Genomic DNA, 24,654 nt, shown 5'->3' on the forward strand with positions numbered 1-24,654 from the left:
CCAAACCGTGTTTCTCACCAAGATATCGTCATTCTTTCCTCTGCCTCTGCACTGAGTGTCTTATCACCCTTGGTGATTTTAATCTCCATCTCAACTCACCTTGTCCCCTCTCCTCTGATTCCACTTCCTCCTGTCCTCCCTAAACCTCTCCCCCCATATAAACTCTCCCACCATGTTCACCTCTTTGACCTTGCATCTCAAGTGGTCACTCTACTTCCATGGCGTTGATCACAGAAAGACCATCTCTGAACACTTCCTTGTAACCCTGATCACCTGCCCCTTCCAACCCCACTTCCTTTTGCATCTGTCCCTGGAAAAAATCTGCCCCAAGTCACTTACAGTTGTACTTTCAAACTGCCAACTGGCCAGCCTTTGGTCTTCCATTCTGCAACTTCTGCAACTGTTGATCTGCTCAGCCACTCTTTAACCTCCACCTTTGACCCCTTTATCCCCAGCTGCAGCTACCATTCAGTAATCTTTTTGAACATCAGTGCCTCTTTTGATGGGAGCTTGGATGTGAGCATCCACTTAAACTTATTGCCTCTCCCCTCTCTCTTCCCCTCCCTCCCTCCACCCTCCCTCCTCTCTTCCCCGCCTCCCTCCACCCCCCCTCCTCTCTTCGCCACCTCCCTCCACCACCCCCTACCCCCTCCCCACCTCCCTCCACCCCCTCCTCCTCTCCCCCCTTCCCCTCTCCCCCCTTCCCCCCTCCCTCCTCTCCCCCCTCCTCCTCCTCCTCCTCCTCCTCTCTCCCCCCGTCCTCCTCCTCTCCCCCCCGTCCTCCTCCCTTCCTCCTCCTCCTGGCTACGGACCAAATGCTGGAATATGGGATTAGAGTAGACAGGGCTGATGGCCGGCGCGGACACGATGGGCCGAAGGGCCTCTCTCCGTGCTGTATAACTCTATGACTCTCTATGACTCTAAAACCATAACTCTCTCCCACCCTCATCATTCCCATGTGTGGCCCCCATTTTTGCTCCCTCAAGTGAACATATCTGATGCACAACTGGTTAGCCATTCATCATCAGATGTGGCTGGCTCACATCATAGAAACACAGGAACATAGGAAGAGGAGTGGGCCATTCAACCCCTCGAGCCTGTTCCGCCATTCAATTAGATAATGGCTGATCAATTCCATTTACCCTCCTTTGATCCATTTTCCTTCATATCCTTACCCAATAAAAAATCTTAACGATCTCAGTGTTGAAAATTTCAATTGACAGCAACCTGTATGCTTCTGTTTGTGAGTCAGTTTAAGATCTATCGATCGTAGCCAGTGTCTATATGAAGATTAAAGTCCCCCATGATTATTGCATTACCTTTGTTACAAGCTCCTATTATTTCTTGATTAATACTCTGTCCAATGGTATTGTTACTGTTAGGGGGCCTATAAACTACTCCCACCAGTGTTTTCTGCCCCTTGTTATTTCTTATTTCCACTCATACTGATTCTACTTCCTGATCATCCGAGCCAAGATCCTTTCTCACTACTGTCTTTTATGTCATCCTTTATTATCAGGGCAGTCCCCCCTCCTTTTCCATTCTGTCTGTCTTTTCGAAACGTCAAGTACCCTGGAATATTTAGTTCCAACCTTGGTCACCTTGCAACCATGTCTCTGTAATGGCTATTAGATCAAACCCATTTATCTCTATTTGTGCAACTAATTCATCTATCTCGTTACGAATGCTTCATGCATTCAGATAAAGTACCTTTAATTTTAACTTTTTACCATTTTTCCCTGCTTTTACCTTATTCACTGATGCACTATTACCATTAAACTCTCTGTCCTTTTCTGCCACAGTCTGCCTATCTTTGCCCAAATCACTATACTGCTCTGTGGCTTGACTTTTCTCTTTTGATTCCTAAATTTCCCCTCACTTGTCCCCTCCCAGTACGTAACCAATACAGATCTCTAGGAGGTAAAGGCGCATTTGTGTAGTTATGGTCAACAAGTGAGACAACAGACAGCATCAAGCTAAAAGAAAAGGCTTGCACAAATACAAGGAAAAGTGGAAATCCAGCAAACTGGTCGAGCTGTAAAAACAAGAAATGGATACAAAAAAGTAATAGGTGCAAAAAGGAATTATGAGAAAAGATCTTTCAAGGGATATCAAAGCTAACGGCAAAAGTTTTTACAAATATATTAAGGGAAAGAGAGTAGTAAAGGGGAATGAGGGCCCATTAAAGACAGATGTAAGCAAGACTATAATGGACAATAAGGAAATGGCAGACTTGTTAAATGAGTACTTTACATCCATTTTCACAGTTGAGGGAGAAGACAAATCAGAATATTTTCTTAATGGTGAGAGAGGAGCTGTGGAGGAGCAAAGGGACTAGGTGTCCATGTACACAAATCACTAAAAGCTAATGCACGGATCCAAAAAGTAATCAAAATTGATAATAATCGTAAAATTAGAGCTAGGCTATTTAGGAGTGAAATCACAAAGCACTTTTTCACACAAACGGTAGCAGAAATCTGCACTAGACATACTCTTGGGCTCAGTATCAGTGGTCTTTCACATAAATAGACCCCACGTCCCTTACAATCAGGAGTTTATACTGTCCAATATCCAGTTATGCTATATCATGACCCGGGGGCAGTAACAATGAAACTCCGTTATGTGAGCCGGATAGCATAATCTCGTACTTTCCCTCATGTGCATTTCTCCTATCTTCTAGAAGGTGGACCGATACACACCTAGTGAGATGAAGCTAATTATAATTATCCCCCAAAAGGCTGTGGATTTTGGGTCAATTTAAATTTTCAAGACTGAGATTGATAGATTTTTGTTGGATAAGGGTATCAAGAGATATGGAGCAAGGGCGGGTAAGTGGAGTTGAGGTGCAGATCAGCCACGATCTAATTGAAAGGCAGAACAGGCTCTAGGGGCTGAATGCCCTATTCCTGATCCTATGCTTGATGTTTCAAATGGATGTGCAAAATGGACAAGTGTTACATTTTCTAGCAGTAACTTGATGAACATACAAATTTGAAAAAAATCCTCCATAGCTCATGGCATCATGTACTGTTTAAGCATATGGATTGTTCTTTATTATTCAGCAAAATATCAGAGCAATTTAATTGTATCCATGCTTTGTGTGTTTTCACTTACAAGCATCTGCAGGAATACATGGAGGAAAATTATCAGAACAGTGGAAAAATTGCACAGAAAAATTATACAGGGAAAGCTTGATCATAACCTGAGAGTAAGGCCTTCAGGCAACTCTTATTGTAACAGAATTGTACTTGTTTAAAAAGGCAGTGCATGCAACAACCCCCCGCCCCACCAGTAAACTGTAGGTGTAATTATTCTATTGTTGGCAGCCTGTAATTTTAATGGCCGTCAAAATGACGTCACACTAATTACAGTCTCTGCATAACATAGAGCTGTGTTTAACGTGATTTACTGTCGGATGCTGATGAGAGCACTTGATTTAAAGGGTCACCATAGCGTCTTGATAAAATATCACAGCTGTGTTTTGGCACTTTTGTACTTGTATGAAAGGACATTTGTATGCTTGGCCTACATCACATGCAATTGGTTCTGTTACAAATTTTGGGTTTGCACCAGACATATTCTTGGGCTCAGTATCAGTGGTCTTTCACATAAATAGACCCCATGTCCATTACAATCAGGAGTTTATACTGTCCAATATCTAGTTATGCTATATCGTGACCCGGGGGCAGTAACAATGAAACTCCATGTTATGTGAGCCGGATATCATAATCTCGTACTTTCCCACATGTGCATTTCTCCTATCTTCTAGAAGATGGACCGATACACACTTAGTGAGATGAAGCTAATTATAAACCAGCAGGCTGATTTATTTTGCATATATGTGAATGAACACAACAAAATTTACTATGAATTTTAATCTATTTAGCAATGCTCCTCATAGCATATAAAATGACAAAGTACACCTCACTATCCACAATAGCGGGCTAAATAAACTTTTTTGACTAGAAATTTCTCTCTAACTAGTCAGCACTACACTTAATCACGGAGTTTTTGCTTTCTCCTTACCAGATTTTTGTCTTTTTTAGCTGGACAGGAAGTCAAAGGCTGATGCTGACCCCCCTCCCCTATCTCTCCATACCCAGTGATTAGCCACTTGAATGCACTGCCCTCCTGATCTGGATCTCAAATAGCCAACCCCCACTAAGTTCACATGAATGAAGTCATTTCAACATACCATGTGTGAATATATTCTAGAATGTCTTTAATAAACCTCCTTTGTCTCAAGCTGATGTGTTGCCACCATTCTGGACAGCAGTTTCATGTGAATTCAAATTTGCATTCCTGGAGGCTGTATGTTGCGGAATTAATCCTTTGTGAGCTAAATTTAAACAAAGTTGAACCAAACTGAGCAAGTTATGAAACTGAAGGGAATAAATTTAACCTCATAACAAAGAGGAACAACTAAATAAGTAGACAGGAACAGGTAAGTGCTTAGCTTATCCTGGAAGTCCATGTTCAGGAATTTCTCATACCATTTCTATTTCCTTTGATCTGCACTGAATTTGGAATCTTTGCATTTCCTTTTGGAATGCTTCAACCAAATTTGCATTTACTGCCTATGGTAGTATGTTCCATATGTTTACTGCTCTTAAGTGTGAAGTGATTATGTTTAGCTCAAGGTTTACAATCTCCTATTTTAGCACCAAAAATTTTCCATCCACCTTTTCATGATTTTAAAAACTTAGATTATGTTTCCAGTTAGTCTTTCATCTTCTACCAGGAACACGATTAATTCTTTAGTTCTGACAAAGGATTATACCTGAAATGTTAATTTGTCTTTTCTTTTTACAGGTGCTGAATGATCTGCTATCTATTTCCAGCATTTTCTATTTATGTTTCTAATTCTTTAAACCTTTCTTCATATGTCAAATAATGTTTTTTTAATACATGATGGGGAGAAGGACTAGATGGGTATCTTCTGAACAAACCTGGTATGGTAGATACTTTGGGGGGGACAAGAAAATTGAATTTAGCTTCTGGAATCCAAGGTTAAATATTGCATACTGATTAGTATCTGGTCTCATGGAACTTAGGATAGGAAGTTTAATTACAAGAACCTCTTTATACATTGGTGGCCTGTTGATATGCCTGTTAATGTGCTACACTAACAGTGGAAGGATGTGGGCTTTACTCCCTTGATATTCCCCACACAATGCCTTTCCAATCTAAGCCAGACCAATGGGGAGAGATACAGAGTGCAGGCAATAACACCTTGTTGGATAATTCCTTATCCTTTACCAGATTTGAAAAACTAGAGACAGTTAAATGTCTGACAATTAACTTAATTTATTATTGTTTCAAAACATTCATCTTAAAACTTCATAATAATCGTACACATTAGCCTTACGTCTAAAACTTATGTGTGGAGGACTTTAGTAGGAATCGTGAATATGGCTTATCCAAGCCTGTTAATACTACCTCGTTTTGAAGTTGTCAAAACTTCCTACTGAGTGAAATGTTGTATTTCTTTTGATAGCATTTTCTTTCATTGTCTAATTCTTGCTGGATTCAACTCCACTGGGTGTTTTATGACCCCTAGATCATTGAACAGATTGCTGGACAATGATGGGGGGCCTTATGTTCTGTTACATTGTACATTTGCTTCCTACCTTTGCTCTTGCTGAATTAAAGCCTTTGTTGTACAAGCCTTTGATGTCTTATCTCTTGCAATTTCTATAGCAAAAGGAACCTGTTCCTTTATTTATACTGCAGCAATTTCCTTCTTTTACACTCCCTTCGCACTGAGAAAAAGCCTGTTTTTCAAAAGCCTGTTCCAACAACCCTGTTATCTCCATATTATATCATTAATGCGAACTAGCTTATTTATTTAATAATCTATATGTGCCTATCCTTACAGTACAATGGGATCAATTTTCGGTTGGCCGAGCGGGTGCGTTCGTGGCGGGGGGGGGGCTCCTAAAATTGGGGATTCCCGGAGCGGGTCCGGAGCCCGGCTCCAACCCGCCCACTTCCGGGTTCCCCAATGACGCAAATCGGTGCGCCGCAGCCCCTGCATGCGGGACTCCCACCAGCAATCAAAGCCAGCAGGATCCCACTTGAGATCATTACCTGGGTACTTCAGGTCATTTACAGACCTCATTAGTTGGAGATTTTAGGAGGATTCGGATTTTGGACTACCCAGAGCGTGTTTCCCGTGCTGGGGTAAACACTCCCTGTTTAAACAGACGTGTTGCAGCCAGCAGCCAGTGGCAGCTGCAAAGGTCCATTTAACAGGTGTGGGGTAAACCCTCATTCATTGCAGCAGGGCACTCTGTCACCTCAGACAAAGTTTTGCCTGCTACACCGTTGTCTCCACACTCCAAATTATTAAATCATACTCTAAACTCTGCTGTCCAAACACATTTACCTACTTTGTGGACCCCCTCACACTCACACCGTCAGGATGGGGGTGGGGAGGGTTCCATTACTGCATTCATCACTCCATTGGAGGATGACCAACATCACCAGCCTCGCCAGGCATGCCGTCCACCTCTGCCACGTGGAGCAACACAACACAGTGCTGCGTAACAGGCACCTGTACAAAGTAGTCGTGCAACTACACATACACCCACTGTAGGGTGACCCAATGGGTGGCATCAAGGGTGTTCATGGAGAACCTCATGAAAGGGCATTATTGCACAAGCCAGTCAAGAATGGCCAAGACGTGGTAGTAGTGGTGACAATATAATATGTAATGTGAGTTGATCAGAAATCAAATATAAGTAAAAACCATGACAAACCCTCAAACGCCCTTGTGCGTCCTCTTCATGCTCACGAAACGTTTGCCTTACGATTCCTACTACACATATGTGATGCATGCCCTGTGGCTGCAGCACAGGTAGTGGCAGGTGGGGTGAGGCTGACCGTGAAAGAGATGCATGAGAGGGTGAGTATGAGATAGAGTCATGAGATTGTATGAGGATTGGTGGGATGAGAGTAAGTGCGGGTAAGATGAGGATGAGCTTTGAGTGGGTGTGAGGAGTGATGTGATAGAGTAGTGTAGTAAGTACAGGACGAGATGTGGGGTGGGGGCGGTGATGTGGCAGACGGTAGGGGAATGAGTAAGTGCACTCACTTCGGCTGACCTACTTAGGTCATTGAAGCGCCTCCTGCACTGTATGCAGGTGTGTGATATGTTGGTGGTACGGGTGACCTCCTCTGCCACCTCGAGCCAGGCCTTCATGGTGGCAGAGGCAGGCCATTTCCTCCTGTCCGCCGGGGAGAAGATCTCTGTCCTCCCCCTTCTCCTCACCCCATCCAGTAGGACCTGGAGTGAGGCATCATTAAACCTGGGAGCAGCCTTCCCCCTGGGCTGCTCCATGCTGTAATTTTGGCTCCTTTCTGCAGCATCAGTCAGTGGAGGACCGACCCTTTAAACAGGGCTCCTCCAGCTGACAGCCTGTGATGCGGGTGCGCAGTCTGCCCGCTGCGCAGCTTTCCAGCGCAAAACCCGGAAGCCAAGGTAAGTGGTTTCAATTTACTTACGATCGTGTGGGGAGCCCACCGATTTTACTGGGCGGGTTACCCACACGCACAGTCGACCCCTCGCTGGCAACCCACCTCCCTCCTAATATCGGAATATCGGGCCCAATGTCTTCGGCCCTGAAATTCACCCTCTCCAATGTTATCAGCGTCATTGTGACCAAAAGATAGAATTTGAAAGCACACAGTTTAAACCAATTCTGTCTAGATCAGCTGTTCTGTATTAGAATAATGTAAATACCTATATTCTTACACACTTCCCCACAGGTAGAAGAGAAAATCACACACAGACAATCCTTGAGCACCTCTTACAGCAATGGCACAAAACCTTCGCACGGAGTGCGGAGCCCAGATAGGGGGGACAATTGCTTTTATTTTTTGAAAGGCAGTCAGTTGAAAGTCTCCTGTTTTCCTTTCAACCTCGTAGGTGGACAAGATAGCTGAAGTGTGGAAGTTTCATGCATTAAAGAAATCAAGTGGGAGCGCAGTCCATCTGCTTCGGAGACGGAAAGGCACTCGATCTCGAGACCATCACAAGTACCTCAACCTTTACCACAAATAAAGGTCAAAACCAGAAAATAGTTCTCGGACCTTGTACCCTAAACTTATATGAAGAGGATTCACCAACAGGCATGATCTATATTGAACTGAATGAAACTAGGATGTCATGAAACATGGTATGGGTCCTTACACAGGGCTTGTATACCACCTAGTTTCTACAAACAATATGTGTTTTTTTGGACTAATCTGATTGCAGCTGTGCTGTGCTTTACATAAGGCCAGTTTCATATTTTGAAAACTAAGGAAAGCCACACAGATGTGTAGTTATATAAATAGAAGGTACAAACAGGACTGGGTGACTTAGACAGTTGGAATACCGTCCATTTACCTCTAGACCCTTGGTTGAAATGTTCTTCTTTCTATTGTCCGTAAGCATTCTAAATAAAATTAGCTTGTGGCAGTCTGAACCAGTCTAGAGGCCGTGAATCCATGGCACAAAATTTCTCAAAATTCAAAGCTACTTGGCTCTAAATTGGTAGGTGCACTCAGACAGGCCGCAAGAATGGCAGGTGTGAAAATGGCATAGTAGAGAGTGATCTTCTGATTTTAAAATTAAAGTTAATTCTTGGGTGCAATGCAAAGGCATCATTACCTAGAATGACCAGATTCTGCTGTCACCATATAAAAGATGTGAACTCTGTCTCCAAAGGTGTCCAGCATCCGGCTTTACGTGACCCAGAGAGCTGCCAACAGAGGCCTTCATCCTATTGGTTAAATAAGGACTGCCGATGTACTGCAAAAGTAAAACAGAAATTGGCATTTATAGGTTGTGGGACTACACTTTAGCATCTGTCTCCCAACACTATCCTGCCAATATAAAAACATCTTGATGTGCTTTACATAATTAGCAAGTGCTTTCTACTGATATTGCACTGCAAACAGTGAGAAATAGCTTAATTTCCTAATGTGAACATCCATGGTCTTAATAATCAAAGTAAAGTTTTAATTGAAGAGAAAAGTAATTGAAATAAATTGAGGATATAGAACAGGAACAATGAACGAGTGCACAAGGGCTGAGTGATATAACAGGACATAAGACACAGGAGTACCTGCTTTTATTAGTAGGTAATTAATTTTTAAAGATCAAGGAGAAGGCCAAAGTATGCAGTTCTGTAAGGATTTGTGTCAGTTTTACTTATTGTAAATTGCTCTGGTGTAACACTCAGACCCCAAGCAACATCCTAAAAGGTCCTCTCTCCATGTCAAATCAGAGTGTTAGAACTGAACTCTCTGAACCTAAAGCAGGTTGGACAGTATTTTGTCCATTTCACTCATATAATATTTGTAATCATTGTGGACTAACTTCATGGCATTTACTTTTTTGGACCTCACTGTGTACATAGTACTGTGAGTCAGAGATAGACTAATGAACTCTAGGAGTATATCAACCAGAGAATGACCAGCACTTTGTAAGTGTGGGAATGCAATAGATTTTCTAATTGTTTATGTTTGTTACTTTGTATAGCATTTTAACAGTGCCTCATCATGAATAATTATAGACCTAGGAACCAGGCAGCAAACGGGGAGGAGAAAATCTGATGTGACTTGCTCACTCCATAGAAACTGAAGCTCATGATGGCCTTAAAGAATAATAGCGCAAGTCTGCCACTTTGAGCAGGGCACATACCAGCAAGAGGTCTTCTTAAGGGGAGGGGGGGAGCAAAGGTGAAATAAAACAAAGTGCATCCATTGTGCTTACGTCAGACCTCTGAACAGATGAGTTGCTATATAAAACCTTAAAGAACAAACAACAGCTGGCAGGGTGGCTCAAGGTTGTATAGGGGTAGGGGATCAGATAACAGCATAAACCATGAGACTAAAACTTCAAAAAAAATAGAAAATGCTTGGAAACACTCAGCAGGACAGGCAGCATGTGTGGGGAGTTAATGGGCTGGATCTTGCTGGAGTGGGGCATCTCGCGGCTGCCCTCTTAATTAGACTTCTTTTTGCACCCTTCAGCTCAAATTTTTTTTGTGCTGTAACTTGCTGGAAGTGCGAGCTGGTAACAGCGTGGCGAAGACAACAGGGCATCTGAGACCTCAGTGAATGGTGGGACCAACTGTGTATCTCCTTAAGCAATGAGATTTAAGGATTGAAAAAGAAACAGAGGAACAACTGAGAGGGGGGTGAATTAGAGTGGGCGAATTAGAGTCAAATCAGGTACATAAAGAGAGGGAAAGAAAGATTGGATTAAGAGAGAGAGAAAAAAAGAGACATAAAGGAAAAGTAAGAAAAAAAATTAAAATTTGACATTTTAAAAATCTCTTGAGAACAATTTACCACCTGAAGGAATGAGACGCCAGAGTTTAAATTTTTCAGTTTCTTGGCATTGCATTAAAAATTATCAAGTTGGCTCATAGTTACCAGACTTAACTTTCTGTGGCGAGTTTAATGGCCAATCAATGTGCAAATCCAGCAAGTTCTTAAAAATAACGGGGAGGCTAAGGGTGAGATGCCGTTTGGCGAAGCAAATAGCGGAGCGGTGTAAATCGAGCAACAAGTTCTGGAGATTAGTAACTTATGATATATCTCTGAATCCCCTCAACTGGCTGGCCAATTTGCACATTAATAATGGCGTCCATCGTTAACATGCTGTTATTTTTACAGCAAGATCCAGACCAATATTTTGAGTGTCGACCCTTTGTCAAAACTGGAGGATATTACAGATGAACAGCATTTAATGGGAAATCGAACAAAAGGAAGAGGGAACAAAGGGAAAAAATCATTATAAAAGTCAACATGAGTGAAGTTGTTGGTGAAGACTGTTCTTTGTTGCCAATTTCTCCAGGTTTTACCAATTACAGACCTAGTCAGTTTAGGGTGATTGTGCATATGAACCAGCAGACCACATTTCCCAATGTACATTTCTGGATTTGGGTCCAATAACTGCCCTGTTTTGTTTATCAACTGAAAATATAGAGTTAGCTAGTGCAAATACATCTTATAGGGGTTTGATTTCCTCTGGTATCCTCACCAACCTTCAATGACTCCTCATCTTTCAGCACATTGACTTCAAAATCCACATCCTGATCTACAATTCCCTCCATGACCTCGCTCCTTCCTACCTCAGCGACCTCCTCTAGCCCTACAACACTGTTCACATCCTTTGCTTTTCCATCTGTGTGTTCCCTCTTCCCTACAGTCTACCATCAGTAGCGAAGCTTTCAGCCATCTTGCCCCCATACTCTGGAACTCTTCCCAAATCTCTCCACCTTCTTCCTTCCAAAACTCCTCCTTACAAAACCTACCTCTTCACTGTGTTTCAGTCTGTTTCTTTAATTCCCCTCCTACTCCTGCTGGGGTCAGTTTTTGAAACTGTGAAGAACTTTGAAATATTTTGCTCAGTTAATGGCACTGTATAAATGTAAGTAGTTGTGGGTAGTACACTGGTTAATGCATTTCTATTAAATTCTTTTGTGTACTATTTTATCTCAATCATTCACAGATTATTGGCAATATTAAAATAATGCACAAAGGAATTACACAAACACATTAACCAGTGCACTATCAGAAGAAATTAAACCCTGGTGTTCACTAGGAATTCCATGGGATTTGTCTGATTCCACAACTTGAGGTTCAGTCATTAGCAGTTTTACATGCACTAACAGTTTTAATTTGTTGTCTCACAGTAAATTGTTCACACTCCTGATTTGTGGTACGAATAACATAGGTACTGTACTATTATTGTTATTTTGTGCTGCTTTTTTGTAAGGATTTTTAATTGAAGTGATAACAGGGGATTTCAACTATCCTAATATAGACTGGGATAACAATAATATAAGGGGCAAAGAAGGGGAGGAATTTTTGAAATGTGTTCAGGTTAACTTTCTCAAGTACGTTTCTGGCCCAACGAGCAAGGATGCATTGGTTCTAGGGTATGAGACGGGCCAAGTGGAGCAAGTGTCAGTGGGGGAGTATTTAGGGAGCAGTGATCATAGTATCATAAGGTTTAGAATAGCTATGGAAAAGGACTCTGACCACTCTAAAGTAAAAATACTCAATTGGAGGAGGGCCAATTTCAGTGGGATGAGAACAGATCTGGCCCAGATAAAGTGGAATCATAGATTAGCAGGCAAAACTATGATTGAACAGTGGGCGGCCTTTAAAGAGGAGATGATTCAGGTACAGACAAGGTACCTTTCAACGAGGGAGAAAGTTCGGGCAACTAAAGCCAGAGCTCCCTGGATGACAAAGGAGATAGAGAATAAGATGAAGCGGAAAAAAGCGGCATATGACAGGTGTCAGGTTGATAGCACAAGTGAGAACCAGGCAGAATATAGAAAGTTCATAGGCGAAGTGAAAAAGGAAATAAGAGGGGCAAAGAGAGAGTATGAGAATAGACTGGCGGCCAACATAAAAGGGAATCCAAAAGTCTTCTACAGACATGTTAACAGTAAATGGGTAGTAAGAGGAGGGGTGGGGCCGATTAGGGACCATAAAGGAGATCTATTCATGGAAGCATTGGGCATGACTGAGGTATTAAATGAATACTTTGCATCAGTCTTTACCAAGGAAGAAGATACTGCCAGAGTCTCAGTGAGGGAAGATATAGTTAAGATACTGGATGGGCTAAAAATTGAGAAAGAAGAGGTACTAGAAATAGATAAGTCACTTGGTCCAGATGGGATGCACCCTAGGATGCTGAGGGAAGTAAGGGAGGAAATTTCAGACATCCTTGGATACGGGGGTGGTGCCAGAGAACTGGAGAATTGCAAATGTTACATCCTTGTTCAAAAAAGGGTTTAAAGATAAACCCAGCAACAATAGGCCAGTAAGTTTAACCACAGTGGTGGGGAAACTTTTGGAAACGATAATTCGGGACAGAATTAACAGTCACTTGGACGAGTGTGGATTGATTAGGGAAAGCCAGCACAGATTTGTTAAAGGCAAATCGTGTTTAACCAACTTGACAGAGTTTTTTGATGAGGTAACAGAGAGGGTAGATGAGGGCAATGCAGTTGATGTGGTGTATATGGATTTTCAAAAAGCATTTGATTAAGTGCCACATGGTAGGCTTGCTATTAAGATTGCGGCCCATGGAATAAAGGGGGCAATAGCAACACGTATACAGAATTGGCTAGATGACAGTAATGGTGAATAGTTGTTTTTCAGACTGGAGGGAGGCGTGCAGTGGTGTTCCCCAGGGGTCGGTGCTGGGACCACTGCTTTTCTTGATATATATTAATTACTTGGACTTGGGGGTACAGGGCACAATTTCCAAATTTGCAGATGACACAAAACTTGGAAGGGTAGTGAACAATGAGGAAACTAGTGATAGACTTCTAGAGGATATAGACACTCTGGTGGCATGGGCGGACATGTGGCAGATGAAGTTTAATGCGGAAAAATGCGAGGTGATGCATTTCAGTAGGACAAATGAGGAGAGGCAATATAAACTAGAGGGCACAATTCTAAAAGGGGTACAGGAACCGAGAGATCTGGGGGGTTTTGTGCGCAAATCGTTGAAGATGGCAGGGCAGGTTGAGAAAGTGGTTAAAAAAGCATATGGGGTCCTGGGCTATATAAATAGAGGCATAGAGTACAAAAGCAAGAAAGTCATGATGAACCTTTATAAAACACTGGTTCGGCCATAACTGGAGTATTGTGTCCAGTTCTGGGCACCACACTTTAGGAAGGACATGAATGCCTTAGAGAGGGTGGAGAGGAGATTTACTAGATTGATTCCAGGGATGAGGGACTTATATTACGTAGATAGACTGGAGAAGCTGGGATTATTCTCCTTGGAACAGAGAAGGTTGAGAGGAGATTTCATAGAGGTGTTCAAAATCATGAAGGGTCTAGACAGAGTAGATAGAGAGAAACTGTTCCCATTGGCAGAAGGGTCAAGAACCAAAGGACATAGATTTAATTAGATTGGCAAAAGAACCAAAGGTGATATGAGGAAAAACTCTTTTACACAGCGAGTGGTTAGGATCTGGAATGCACTGCCCGAGGGAGTGGTGGAGGTAGATTCGATCATGGCCTTCAAAAGGGAACTGAATGAGTACTTGAAATGAAAAAAATTGTCGGGCTACAGGGGATAGTGAGGGGAGGGGGGGAAGTGGGTCTAGCTGGATTGCTCACGCATAGAGCCGGTGCAGACTTGATGGGCCGAATGGCCTCCTTCCGTGCTGTAACCTTCTATGATTCTATGAAAGCATAAGAAAGCTTGTGATATTTTCAAATACTTTTTTGATATGAAAATCATTTTGTTGCTGTTGTGTAAACTAGTTTCAAATCCTCTTGGTGAATAGGTAAGAAAAAAGAAAGATGGAAATTGCATTTATATATCGCTTTTCAAGTCCTGAGGACATCCCAAAGCATTTCACAGCCAATGAATTACTTTATTTTGGAAGTGCAGCCATTGTCATTGTTTTGGCAATAATAAATTAATAAGACTGAGGTGGGGGCCAACGGCAAAAGGGATCAGACTATTGTAATCTCAGTTTTTGGGGAGGAGGAACACTGGAAAATGACTTACTGAGGCAAGTGTGGGAAATGCAACCAATGAGCTTTCCACATTGAGCATCAAGATTATTTCTCATATCCCATCATGCCCCAAACTGGTAATTGTGTCAAATAAGTCATGTGACACCATCAGTTTTAATTTTGGTTAAAAATATCCCAATGACTCTCATACCATTCAAGTGATCTAGGAAGGAATTGGCTGGAAGCTGGCTGAGCGAGTGGGCAGCCTGCCTGGTGGCAACAGCATTAGGCCAAGCCAATTTTAACCGCGATGCCTCGTTTACATCTCACTGGCCAGCTGCCCACCCGAAATGGGCGGAAAGAGGCAGTTGGCCAGATGCTGCCAGTTGAAGATCGACAATCAGATAAGTCACGTTTGGGGGTGGGAGGCAGTTGACAGTGTCTTATGGGTGGGAGCTCAGGTCAGCAGAGGTTCCGACTTGTGGGTCCTGGAGCAGCATTCCTGCTTTTCTGTACCCACAAAGGAAAGTTTGACACCTACCTTACCGGGATTCTTATTCCTGCAGACCAGATTTCACAGAGTAAGGCGCCAGTGGTGGGCCCCCCTATCAATCGATGGTTAAAATGCCATTGGGGAATCTACACATCACAGAACCCTGATTTGCGTAAATGTATGTAGCTACAAAACTTGGTCCTCTACTCACCCTTGTTTTTTTAAAAATCCTCCAACCTTCCTTTTGTTCATAGTTTTTGTCTTCTCAATTCTTTTCCAGCTGTTTATATTACAGATGGTTTCAGAAACAACACTTCATTATAATTTATATTGCTTGGGAGACTCAAGCACCTGCAAAATATTTAAAATGTAAAATAAATTGTACAGGGAGAGGTTGCACTGTGTGTTCCATTTTTGTAGTGTTACAAATTATCACTGAATTTTATATTCAGATTATTGAATAAATTATGTTTTTACCTCATTGGTCTGGTTTACTTTGTTTTGTTTGCGATTGTGGTGGTGGTGGGGGGGGATGGGTGCCCACACTTTCAGCTTTGTTGCTGCCCAAATGTTATGGATTCATCATTAATGCCGGCGTGATATCAAGTGGCCCAGCCGGCCTCCTGGCCGGTGGAAGGTAGGTTCCTGGGGGGACCCGATCTGTGAAGTGGGGGAGATCCGGAGCATTGACGTCACAGGCTGTGTCGTGGCGGCTGGAGGAGCACCCCTGTTCCTCACAAATGAAGAGGAACTCACCTACAGGATACTCATCGGCCGGACCACCACTTGTGACTGTCAGTCTAGGTTACATGGTCAACTGGAGTTTGTTTTGGACCCATGACTTTCTGACTTAGAGGTGAGAGTGCCACCACTGAGCAAAGATGACACTTAATGGGGATTGGTCGGGAAATTTGAGGTCGAAGATCAGCCATGATCTTATTGAATGGTGGAGCAGGCTCGAGGGACCGTATGGCCTACTCCTGCTCCTATTCCTTATGTTAAGTGTAGTGCTGCACATTCAGCTGGCAGATTGTTTTCTGGGATTGGATAAATCTCACTCCCGTAGTCATTCAATGACTTTCGATCGGCCATGGAAATTCACTTCTCTGAAGCATCTTGGGATGTTTTTCCACGTTGAAGGTGCTATATAAATGTAAGTTATTGTTGCTGTTATTGATTGGAGCCAATCCAAGATATTTACAATCTTGGTGAAGCCTAAAATGAAACAAGGAAATTGTATGACACGTAAGATTTTTCTCTATTTTTCAGAGATACCCAGGAGGAGTACTTTGAACAGGACTTACACCCCATAGACTTTCCTTTTTTCTTTAATGAAAACAGCCAAATTGATGTTAGAACAAAAGTGACTGGACAGAAAGCAGAGCAGAATGACAATCGTGTGAGTGATAGACAGGGAGAAAATTACAACGCAACTAAATAAATACCTTAAATGAAAATAAGAGAATATTGAATTTCTGATCATGTAGTAATTTAAGTCTCAGATTTCACAGTGTCACTGATGTCACGTTCAGTTGAAAAGCCTTTGTTTCTGTGTGTGTGTATCACCTTCAGGTCCTTTTGATGTGGCAGCTATTTTGTGTTCCTGGTAATGATTGTGTTTCATTATTTTAGAAGGCATTACACTTGATCCTATAGTTGTATGTTCAGCAATCTGTTTGATGACCTAAGGGTTATAAGATGTCCAACAAAGTTAAACTCAGCAAGAATTAACTAATGCATGCTTGTTTTTAAAATGGTATATAAGAGGGATACAAAGCAAAACTCAGTTAGGATCTTTAGCCACCTTCAAGGAGAGGTACTGTGAATGGCCTGGACAGGCATTGCTCACCATTCCTGGGAAATTCTTTACACATGAGTTTTCTGGACGTAGGATTGGCGTGTACTGCTGTGTATGTAGTCTTAAGATGAATGTTTTGAAAAATTAATAATAAATAATTAATTGTCAGACATATTGCCGTCTCTAGCTTTTATAAATCCATTATTAAAAGGATAAGGATTATCCAACACCACCGACTCAGGAAAAGAACAGATCGATAAAGCTACCGTCCAGTTAAGGCTACCTGTTCCAACAGAGTAAATGCAGGCAGCCGGTGACAAGTGTTTCCACTTTAATTATAGAACCAACTTTGCTAATCGGGGAATAACAGTGGGCTTCGACACTCTATTCTATGCTCCTTATTTTGGCCTCTGTTTTCTTTATTGAAAGAATAGATCTCTCAGTAGGGAAGATGTGCAGAAGCTTAGACCTGAAAAATCACTCAACGAACCACTGGAAAAGTGCAAACTATTCAATTTCTTGATGCTGGTCACAAGATGGAGCCCAGAACATCTATGAAGACTGGCAGCTACCACCAGGGGGACAGGGGTGGACAGAAGTCGGTGTCCCAAACAAGAACAAAAAAAAAACCTATTCATGTAAAAGTATATTTATATTTGACAGAGGGTACCAGTCTCTGTAGGAATGCTGGACTACACTGTGTAATATGGACACCCAGAGTACAAATAGGCAGAACCAGATCCCTGTGTTTACTCTGTTGGAACAGGTGGCTATAATCCAATGACTGATTCATTGACACATTTTGTGAGTTTACACTGCACTGATTCCCTGCAGGTCCCACTGTTTATGCTTTGGAAGTGTACTTGATGGCAGAAAAACTGTGCACTTGCAGCCAATTGCATTGTATATGTAAAGGTGCCTTTGTATTATATACAGCTCCATTTGGAAGCAATTCTGTACACGTTAGTTTCTGATCCTATGAATTCTGCTGCTTTATACCGCAGTCCAGATTTCAGAGCACCAACAGCAACACAAAACAACTGCAAACGTGCAATCTTGCATGTTATTTCAAAGTTGCAATCACAACTTTCATTTTCCCAATACTGGGGAAAGGCTCATTCAGGCCACAAACTGTACTTACTGCCTGCCTGTATGGATGGGCTGAGCTCCACCGGAGGTGGCCATTTACATATGCTGTTATTAGAAAAAGAACATGCTGAGGTGATAATTAGTGTCACTGGTTGCACTAGCACTACACCATTTATATAATAGCACTACGAGATTATTCTATGGAAACCTAGTGCAGATTTCTTTTAGAGTATTGGCTTTTAACAATAGCACATTCTCCATTTTTATCGAGAAAAGAATATTTTACACATCAATTCAATGCCTCATTTCAAAATGAGATTCCACCGTGTTTTTCCAGTGGCAACCTGAAATTATATAAAGATGTAAGGGGAAGAAAGTAACCTCATTCGCCACATTAGGATAAAAGAAATAGAAACTGAAATGCTGGAAACAAACAGAGAACAAAGGGATCACTGTTTTAGACTGGACTCTTCTTCAGAATGTTAAGAATAATTAAGCCATTTTCTTGGTTGGTTAACAGAAGAAAAACCAGCACTACTGAAAACCGCTGAGTTCAGAAATCTGTGAATAAAATATATATATATTTCATAAAAACCCTACAAAGACCAGACACCGTGCAAGAGAGGCAGATGATAACCTATCTTCCTGTGGAGATTCACAAAACTATAGAAACACAGGCAAAACAACCCAACAGACATCAACATCACTGCAACAAGCAGAAGAAGACAGTGCTATTTACTAGATGCTGGAACCAATCCCCAGGACTGTCCGTAAGCCACTATGTTACTCTCAGTTATTCAGCTTTGTCATATTTATAGAAAGAAGGAACTTGCACTTTATCGGGTCTTTCAGAAATGACCCAAAGCACTCCACAAACAATTAATTATTTTGAAGTGTAATCACAGTTGTTATGTAGGTAAGTGGTGCAGAAGTTTCTTGCTCACATTAAGGGCCCATAAACAGCAATGCGATGAATGACCATTTAATCTGCATTTGTCGGTGTTTGAGGGATGAAAGCCAGGACACTATGAGAACTCCCTGCTCCTCTTTAAATTGTGACCATGAGATCTTTAATGTCAACCTGAACCTTTGGAACAGGCAGATGGGGTCTCATCTGAAGTTGGCACCTCCAACAATACAGATCTCCCTCAGCACTACACTGAATTGTCATGCCAAAGTGGACCCTTAGGCGTCAATTTTACACAATTTCTAGGACACTGAGTGGAGGTCTGGGAATAAATGTAGGAATTAAAGAGAGAAAGAGAACTTGCATCGACACAATGCCTTTCTTACATTTATATCTGTGTCTCCTTGATCTTTACCCTTCAATTACCTGAAACAGAGTGTTTTCATCGACCCTGTCCCATCCCCTCACAACTTTAAACACTTCCATCAAATCACTCCATAATTTCCTTGTTCCAACAAAAACAGCCTTCATTTTTAAATTCCCTCCTCATATTTGGATTTCCTCATACCAGGCAGCATCCCAGTGAATGTCTTGTAAACCTAGACCTAGCTCCATTGTGTTGTGCCACTGAATTGCTATTTATCTCATTAATTTATACTTAAAGTTTTTTTTAAAGAGTATACCTCGCTCTATTCTTTCCCCAGTTTAGACCTCTGCCACGGCTACTCTGTGGCTATGAGTACAACAACTCCAACTTTAATTTTCTCCTTAACTTTTCCCTACCCCTGAGGTGCCTGCTTCTACTAAGTATTTATGCACTGATGTGCAGCTGAGATCAGGAACTTAATGAAGTGGAGAATTAATCTTGCTTGCATCCCTCCACTCTGCAACACTGTGCTTTTGTACTTCACTGGCTGCACCACACTGCCATACATTTTAATTTCTATGGGAGTTGGTTTCTCTGCAATGTATTTGGAAGAAATTTCCTTTAAGTAAGTTAGACACTTTTTGGTGAGTGAATCAGTGAGTGTACAGACATATCTACTGTGTTTTAATGAATTGTCGTCTTCAAAGATGAACCCAGCATGTTATGAATGCAGACAGCTGGATTGCAGACATTCTATTACCAGCTGGGTTCATATCCTCACTCTGGTTCCTTTTTGTCTCCCGTGTTTAAAAATACTTCCTAGTGAAGTTTCCATGGGGAATTCAAACAGCTGGCAGGCCTCCTAGCTGGCCAACTTTTAACCTCTGATCTTCATCAGCTGTCAGATAATTGCGCCATCACCACTATGTTGTCTGTTGTACTAACAATGTAGAGAGAGGATCATAATATAGTCAATCCCACTAAAAAGGGGCATTTCATCATTTTATTGGAAGTCTGATCTGATTCCCAGCATGTATAGTAAGTTCATGATGGGATGAAGAAGAACCAAAAGAATGATATTGGAAAACTCATTGTGTGTGTGGCAGAGTGAGGAAGAACTCTGTTTGATCTTGTTTAGTTATCGCCGATAAAATCTCAGGCTGATTATTCACAAAATGGCTGCTACAAGCATTGTCTATAATGATAAAACAAGTACTTTTTACATTCCCATTGCTGAATTTTTATTTTACATTCAGGACGAAAGAAGATTTCAGTTAGATTTTAGGAATCTGTTTTTTGGGTTATTTTTCTGGAATTTTATTTTCGATACTGGGATTGAATTGGTATGCGCTGCGTCCCTTTTACGCCCAATCTGTCTGTTGGATTCATTTTAACATGAATGGATTGAGGTAAGTGGATGACGCCTTTACAACTCAGTTAAACTATAAACAATAGTCTTAATATTATCATTGGTTATTTTAGCAAATTAATGATTCATGTGTTTGAATTGTATCCCTTTATCCTCTATCTTAATGCAAACATTAACCACAGGTTAACGCATCCCCTAAAATACCCGATAGAGGAATGTTATAGGAACTTTTGAGAATATCATCAACAGTAATTTCTAGGCGAATGTTTGAACCTGGTTGGAACACCTTTGGACAGAATGTTTAAGTACGTGAGTAGAAAGAAGGACTCTATTGTTTTTGAGTATTAACTATGCAGTTTGATTGATGTAACAGATCTTTATTTTTTTAGCTTTTTGGGAAATGTGCAACAGATTCTGGAAAATGTAATTTAATAGACTCCTATAGAAAACCCTAAGCTGGGTAAAACCGGACGGACCACTAGGCACCGGACACGACAAAGGCAAACCAAGCCCAGTCGACCCTGCAAAGTCCTCCTCACGAACATCTGGGAACTTGTGCCAAAATTGGGAGAGCTGTCCCACAGACTAGTCAAGCAACAGCCTGACATAGCCATACTCACAGAATCATACCTTTCATCCAACATCCCAGAATCTTCCATCACCATCCCTGGGTATGTCCTGTCCCACCGGCAGGACAGACCGACCAGAGGTGGTGGTACAGTGATACACAGTCAGGAGGGAGTGGCCCTGGGAGTCCTCAACATTGACTCTGGACCCCATGAAATCTCATGGCATCAGGTCAAACATGGGCAAGGAAACCTCCTACTGATTACCACCTACTGCCCTCCCTCAGCTGATGAATCAGTCCTCCTCCATGCTGAACACCACTTGGAGGAAGCACTGAGGGTAGCAAGGGCACAGAATGTACTCTGGGTGGGGGACTTCAATGTCCATCACCAAGAGTGGCTCGATAGCACCACTACTGACCGAGCTGGCCGAAAACCTGAAGGACATAGCTGCCAGACTGGGCCTGCGGCAGGTGGTGAGCGAACCAACACGAGGGAAAAACTTACTTGACCTCATCCTCACCAATTTACCTGTCGCAAATGCATCTGTCCACGACAGTATTGGTAGGAGTGACCACCGCACAGTCCTCGTGGCGACGAAGTCCCGTCTTCGCATTGAGGACACCATCCAACGTGTTGTGTGGCAGTATCACCGTGCTAAATGGGATAGATTCAGAACAGATCTAGCAGCTCAAAACTGGGCATCCATGAGGTGCTGTGGGCCATCAGCAGCGGCAGAATTGTATTCCAGCACAATCTGTAACCTCATGGCCCAGCATATTCCTCACTCTACCATTACTAACAAGCCAGGGGATCAACCCTGGTTCAATGAGGAGTGTAGAAGAGCATGCCAGGAGCAGCACCAGGCGTACCTAAAAATGAGGTGCCAACCTGGTGAAGCTACAACTCAGGACTACATGCATGCTAAACAGCGGAAGCAACATGCTATAGACAGAGCTAAGCAATTCCACAACCAACGGATCAGATCAAAGCTCTGCAGTCCTGCCACATCCAGTCGTGAATGGTGGTGGACAATTAAACAACTAACGGGAGGAGGAGGCTCTGCGAACATCCCCATCCTCAATGATGGCGGAGTTCAGCACGTGAGTGCAAAAGACAAGGCTGAAGCGTTTGCAACCATCTTCAGCCAGAAGTGCCGAGTGGATGATCCATCTCGGCCTCCTCCCAATATCCACACCATCGCAGCAGCCAATCTTCAGCCAATTCGATTCACTCCACGTGATATCAAGAAACGGCTGAGTGCACTGGATACAACAAAGGCTATGGGCCCCGACAACATCCCAGCTGTAGTGCTGAAGACTTGTGCTCCAGAACTAGCTGCGCCTCTAGCCAAGCTGTTCCAGTACAGCTACAACACTAGCATCTACCTGACAATGTGGAAAATTGTCCAGGTATGTCCTGTTCACAAAAAGCAGGACAAATCCAATCCGGCCAATTACCGCCCCATCAGTCTACTCTCAATCATCAGCAAAGTGATGGAAGGTGTCGTCGACAGTGCTATCAAGCGGCACTTACTCACCAATAACCTGCTCACTGATGCTCAGTTTGGGTTCCACCAGGACACTCGGCTCCAGACCTCATAACAGCCTTGGTCCAAACATGGACAAAAGAGCTGAATTCCAGAGGTGAGGTGAGAGTGACTGCCCTTGACATCAAGGCAGCATTTGACCGAGTGTGGCACCAAGGAGCCCCAGTAAAATTGAAGTCAATGGGAATCAGGGGGAAAACTCTCCAGTGGCTGGAGTCATACCGAGCCGAAAGGAAGATGGTAGTGGTTGTTGGAGGCCAATCATCTCAGCCCCAGGACATTGCTGCAGGAGTTCCTCAGGGCAGTGTCCTGGGCCCAACCATCTTCAGCTGCTTCATCAATGACCTTCCCTCCATCATAAGGTCAGAAATGGGGATGTTTGCTGATGATTGCACAGTGTTCAGTTCCATTCGCTACCCCTCAAATAATGACGCAGTCCGAGCCCGCATGCAGCATGACCTGGACAACATCCATGCTTGGGCTGATAAGTGGTAAGTAACATTCGCACCAGACAAGTGCCAGGCAATGACCATCTCCAACAAGAGAGAGTCTAACCACCTCCCCTTGACATTCAATGGTATTACCATCGCCGAATCCCCCACCATCAGCATCCTGGGGGTCACCATTGACCACAAACCTAACTGGACCAGCCATATTAATACTGTGGTACAAAAGCAGGTCAGAAGCTGGTATTCTGCAGCGAGTGACTCACCTCCTGACTCCCCAAAGCCTTTCCACCATCTACAAGGCACAAGTCAAGAGTGTAATAGAATACTCTCCACTTGCCTGGATGAGTACAGCTCCAACAACACTCAAGAAGCTCGACACCATCCAGGACAAAGCAGCCCATTTGATTGGCATCCCATCCACCACCCTAAACATTCACACCCTTCACCACTGGCGCACAGAGGCTGCAGTGTGTACCATCCACAGGATGCACTGCAGCAACTCGCCAAGGCTTCTTCGACAGCACCTCCCAAACCCGCGACCTCTAGCACTTAGAAGGACAAGGGCAGCAGGCACGTGGGAACAACACCACCTGCACATTCCCCTCCAAGTCACACACCATCCTGACTTGGAAATATATCGCCGTTCCTTCATCATCGCTGGGTCAAAATCCTGGAACTCGCTAACAGCACTGTGGGAGAACCTTCACCACACAGACTGCAGCGGTTCAAGAAGGCGGCTCACCACCACCTTCTCAAGGGCAATTAGGGATGGGCAATAAATGCCGGCCTCACCAGCGACGCCCACATCCCATGAACGAATAAAAAAATAATAAATTGGATGACATCTTTACAACTCAATGAAACTATAATCAGACAGGAAAGCTTTTTTACATTCCATTGAATACTGTCTTCTAAATTTATGATTTAAATTTGCAACCCCTGCCCATTTCTTTGTGTTTTCTCTCCCCTCTTTTACCAGTTCCCATATTGTGACCCATTTCTTTATAAAGAAGGTAGAAAGACAATTGGCTGCTGGGCTGTTTTCGTGCTGCTCTATTTCTTCTCTTTTCTCATCAATTTTCTCCTCTCCCCTTTCACCTTCTCCCTCCTCACCTGAGGCCACCACTGGGCTATCATTCCACGGAGACCAGTTACCCTCTAGTGTCTTGCCAAAGTGGTCATTATTCTCATGTGTGTGAGCTATTCATCCACAGGGGCTTCAGAGTCAAGCTTTGTCCTGTCCACACTTGGCATTTTCACAGACACACTTCCAGGAGGGATCACTGGTTAGCAATCGGGAGCAGCAGCCCTGGTGGATTTTCTCCTGCTCAATCAGGGGCATTGAGATCCATTATGGTGCCCCTGCCATCTATCCAGTTGAAATCAGCAGACACAACACAGACAAAGGATCGAACCTGAGACTTTCCTTGTGTGGCCCAGCTATTCACTGAATAACTCAAAGCCATCAGGCGACATCTATACTGAGCAGCAGATCGGCATGAAAGCAGCCCTTTGTAGTTCATTGTCTGACTTTATTTTCTCTGTGGAGTAAATACTTGCCCTCTGCTCAACTC

General features: G+C 42.9%; 1 protein-coding gene across 1 annotated transcript in view; it reads left to right on the forward strand.

Annotated features, from left to right (window-relative positions):
- The window catches only part of LOC137325232 (BTB/POZ domain-containing protein 19-like), a 182,818-nt gene extending 167,351 nt beyond the window's left edge, over positions 1-15,467 (forward strand). The window contains exon 8 of the mRNA XM_067990087.1: positions 7,931-15,467. Within this exon, the coding sequence (XP_067846188.1) occupies positions 7,931-8,065 (135 nt within the window). The 3' untranslated portion in view covers positions 8,066-15,467. The remainder of the gene's footprint in view (positions 1-7,930) is intronic.
- The last annotated feature ends 9,187 nt before the right edge of the window (positions 15,468-24,654 follow it).

This window comes from Heptranchias perlo, chromosome 9 (genome assembly GCF_035084215.1).
Source record: "Heptranchias perlo isolate sHepPer1 chromosome 9, sHepPer1.hap1, whole genome shotgun sequence".
NCBI classification, from domain to species: domain Eukaryota; kingdom Metazoa; phylum Chordata; class Chondrichthyes; order Hexanchiformes; family Hexanchidae; genus Heptranchias; species Heptranchias perlo.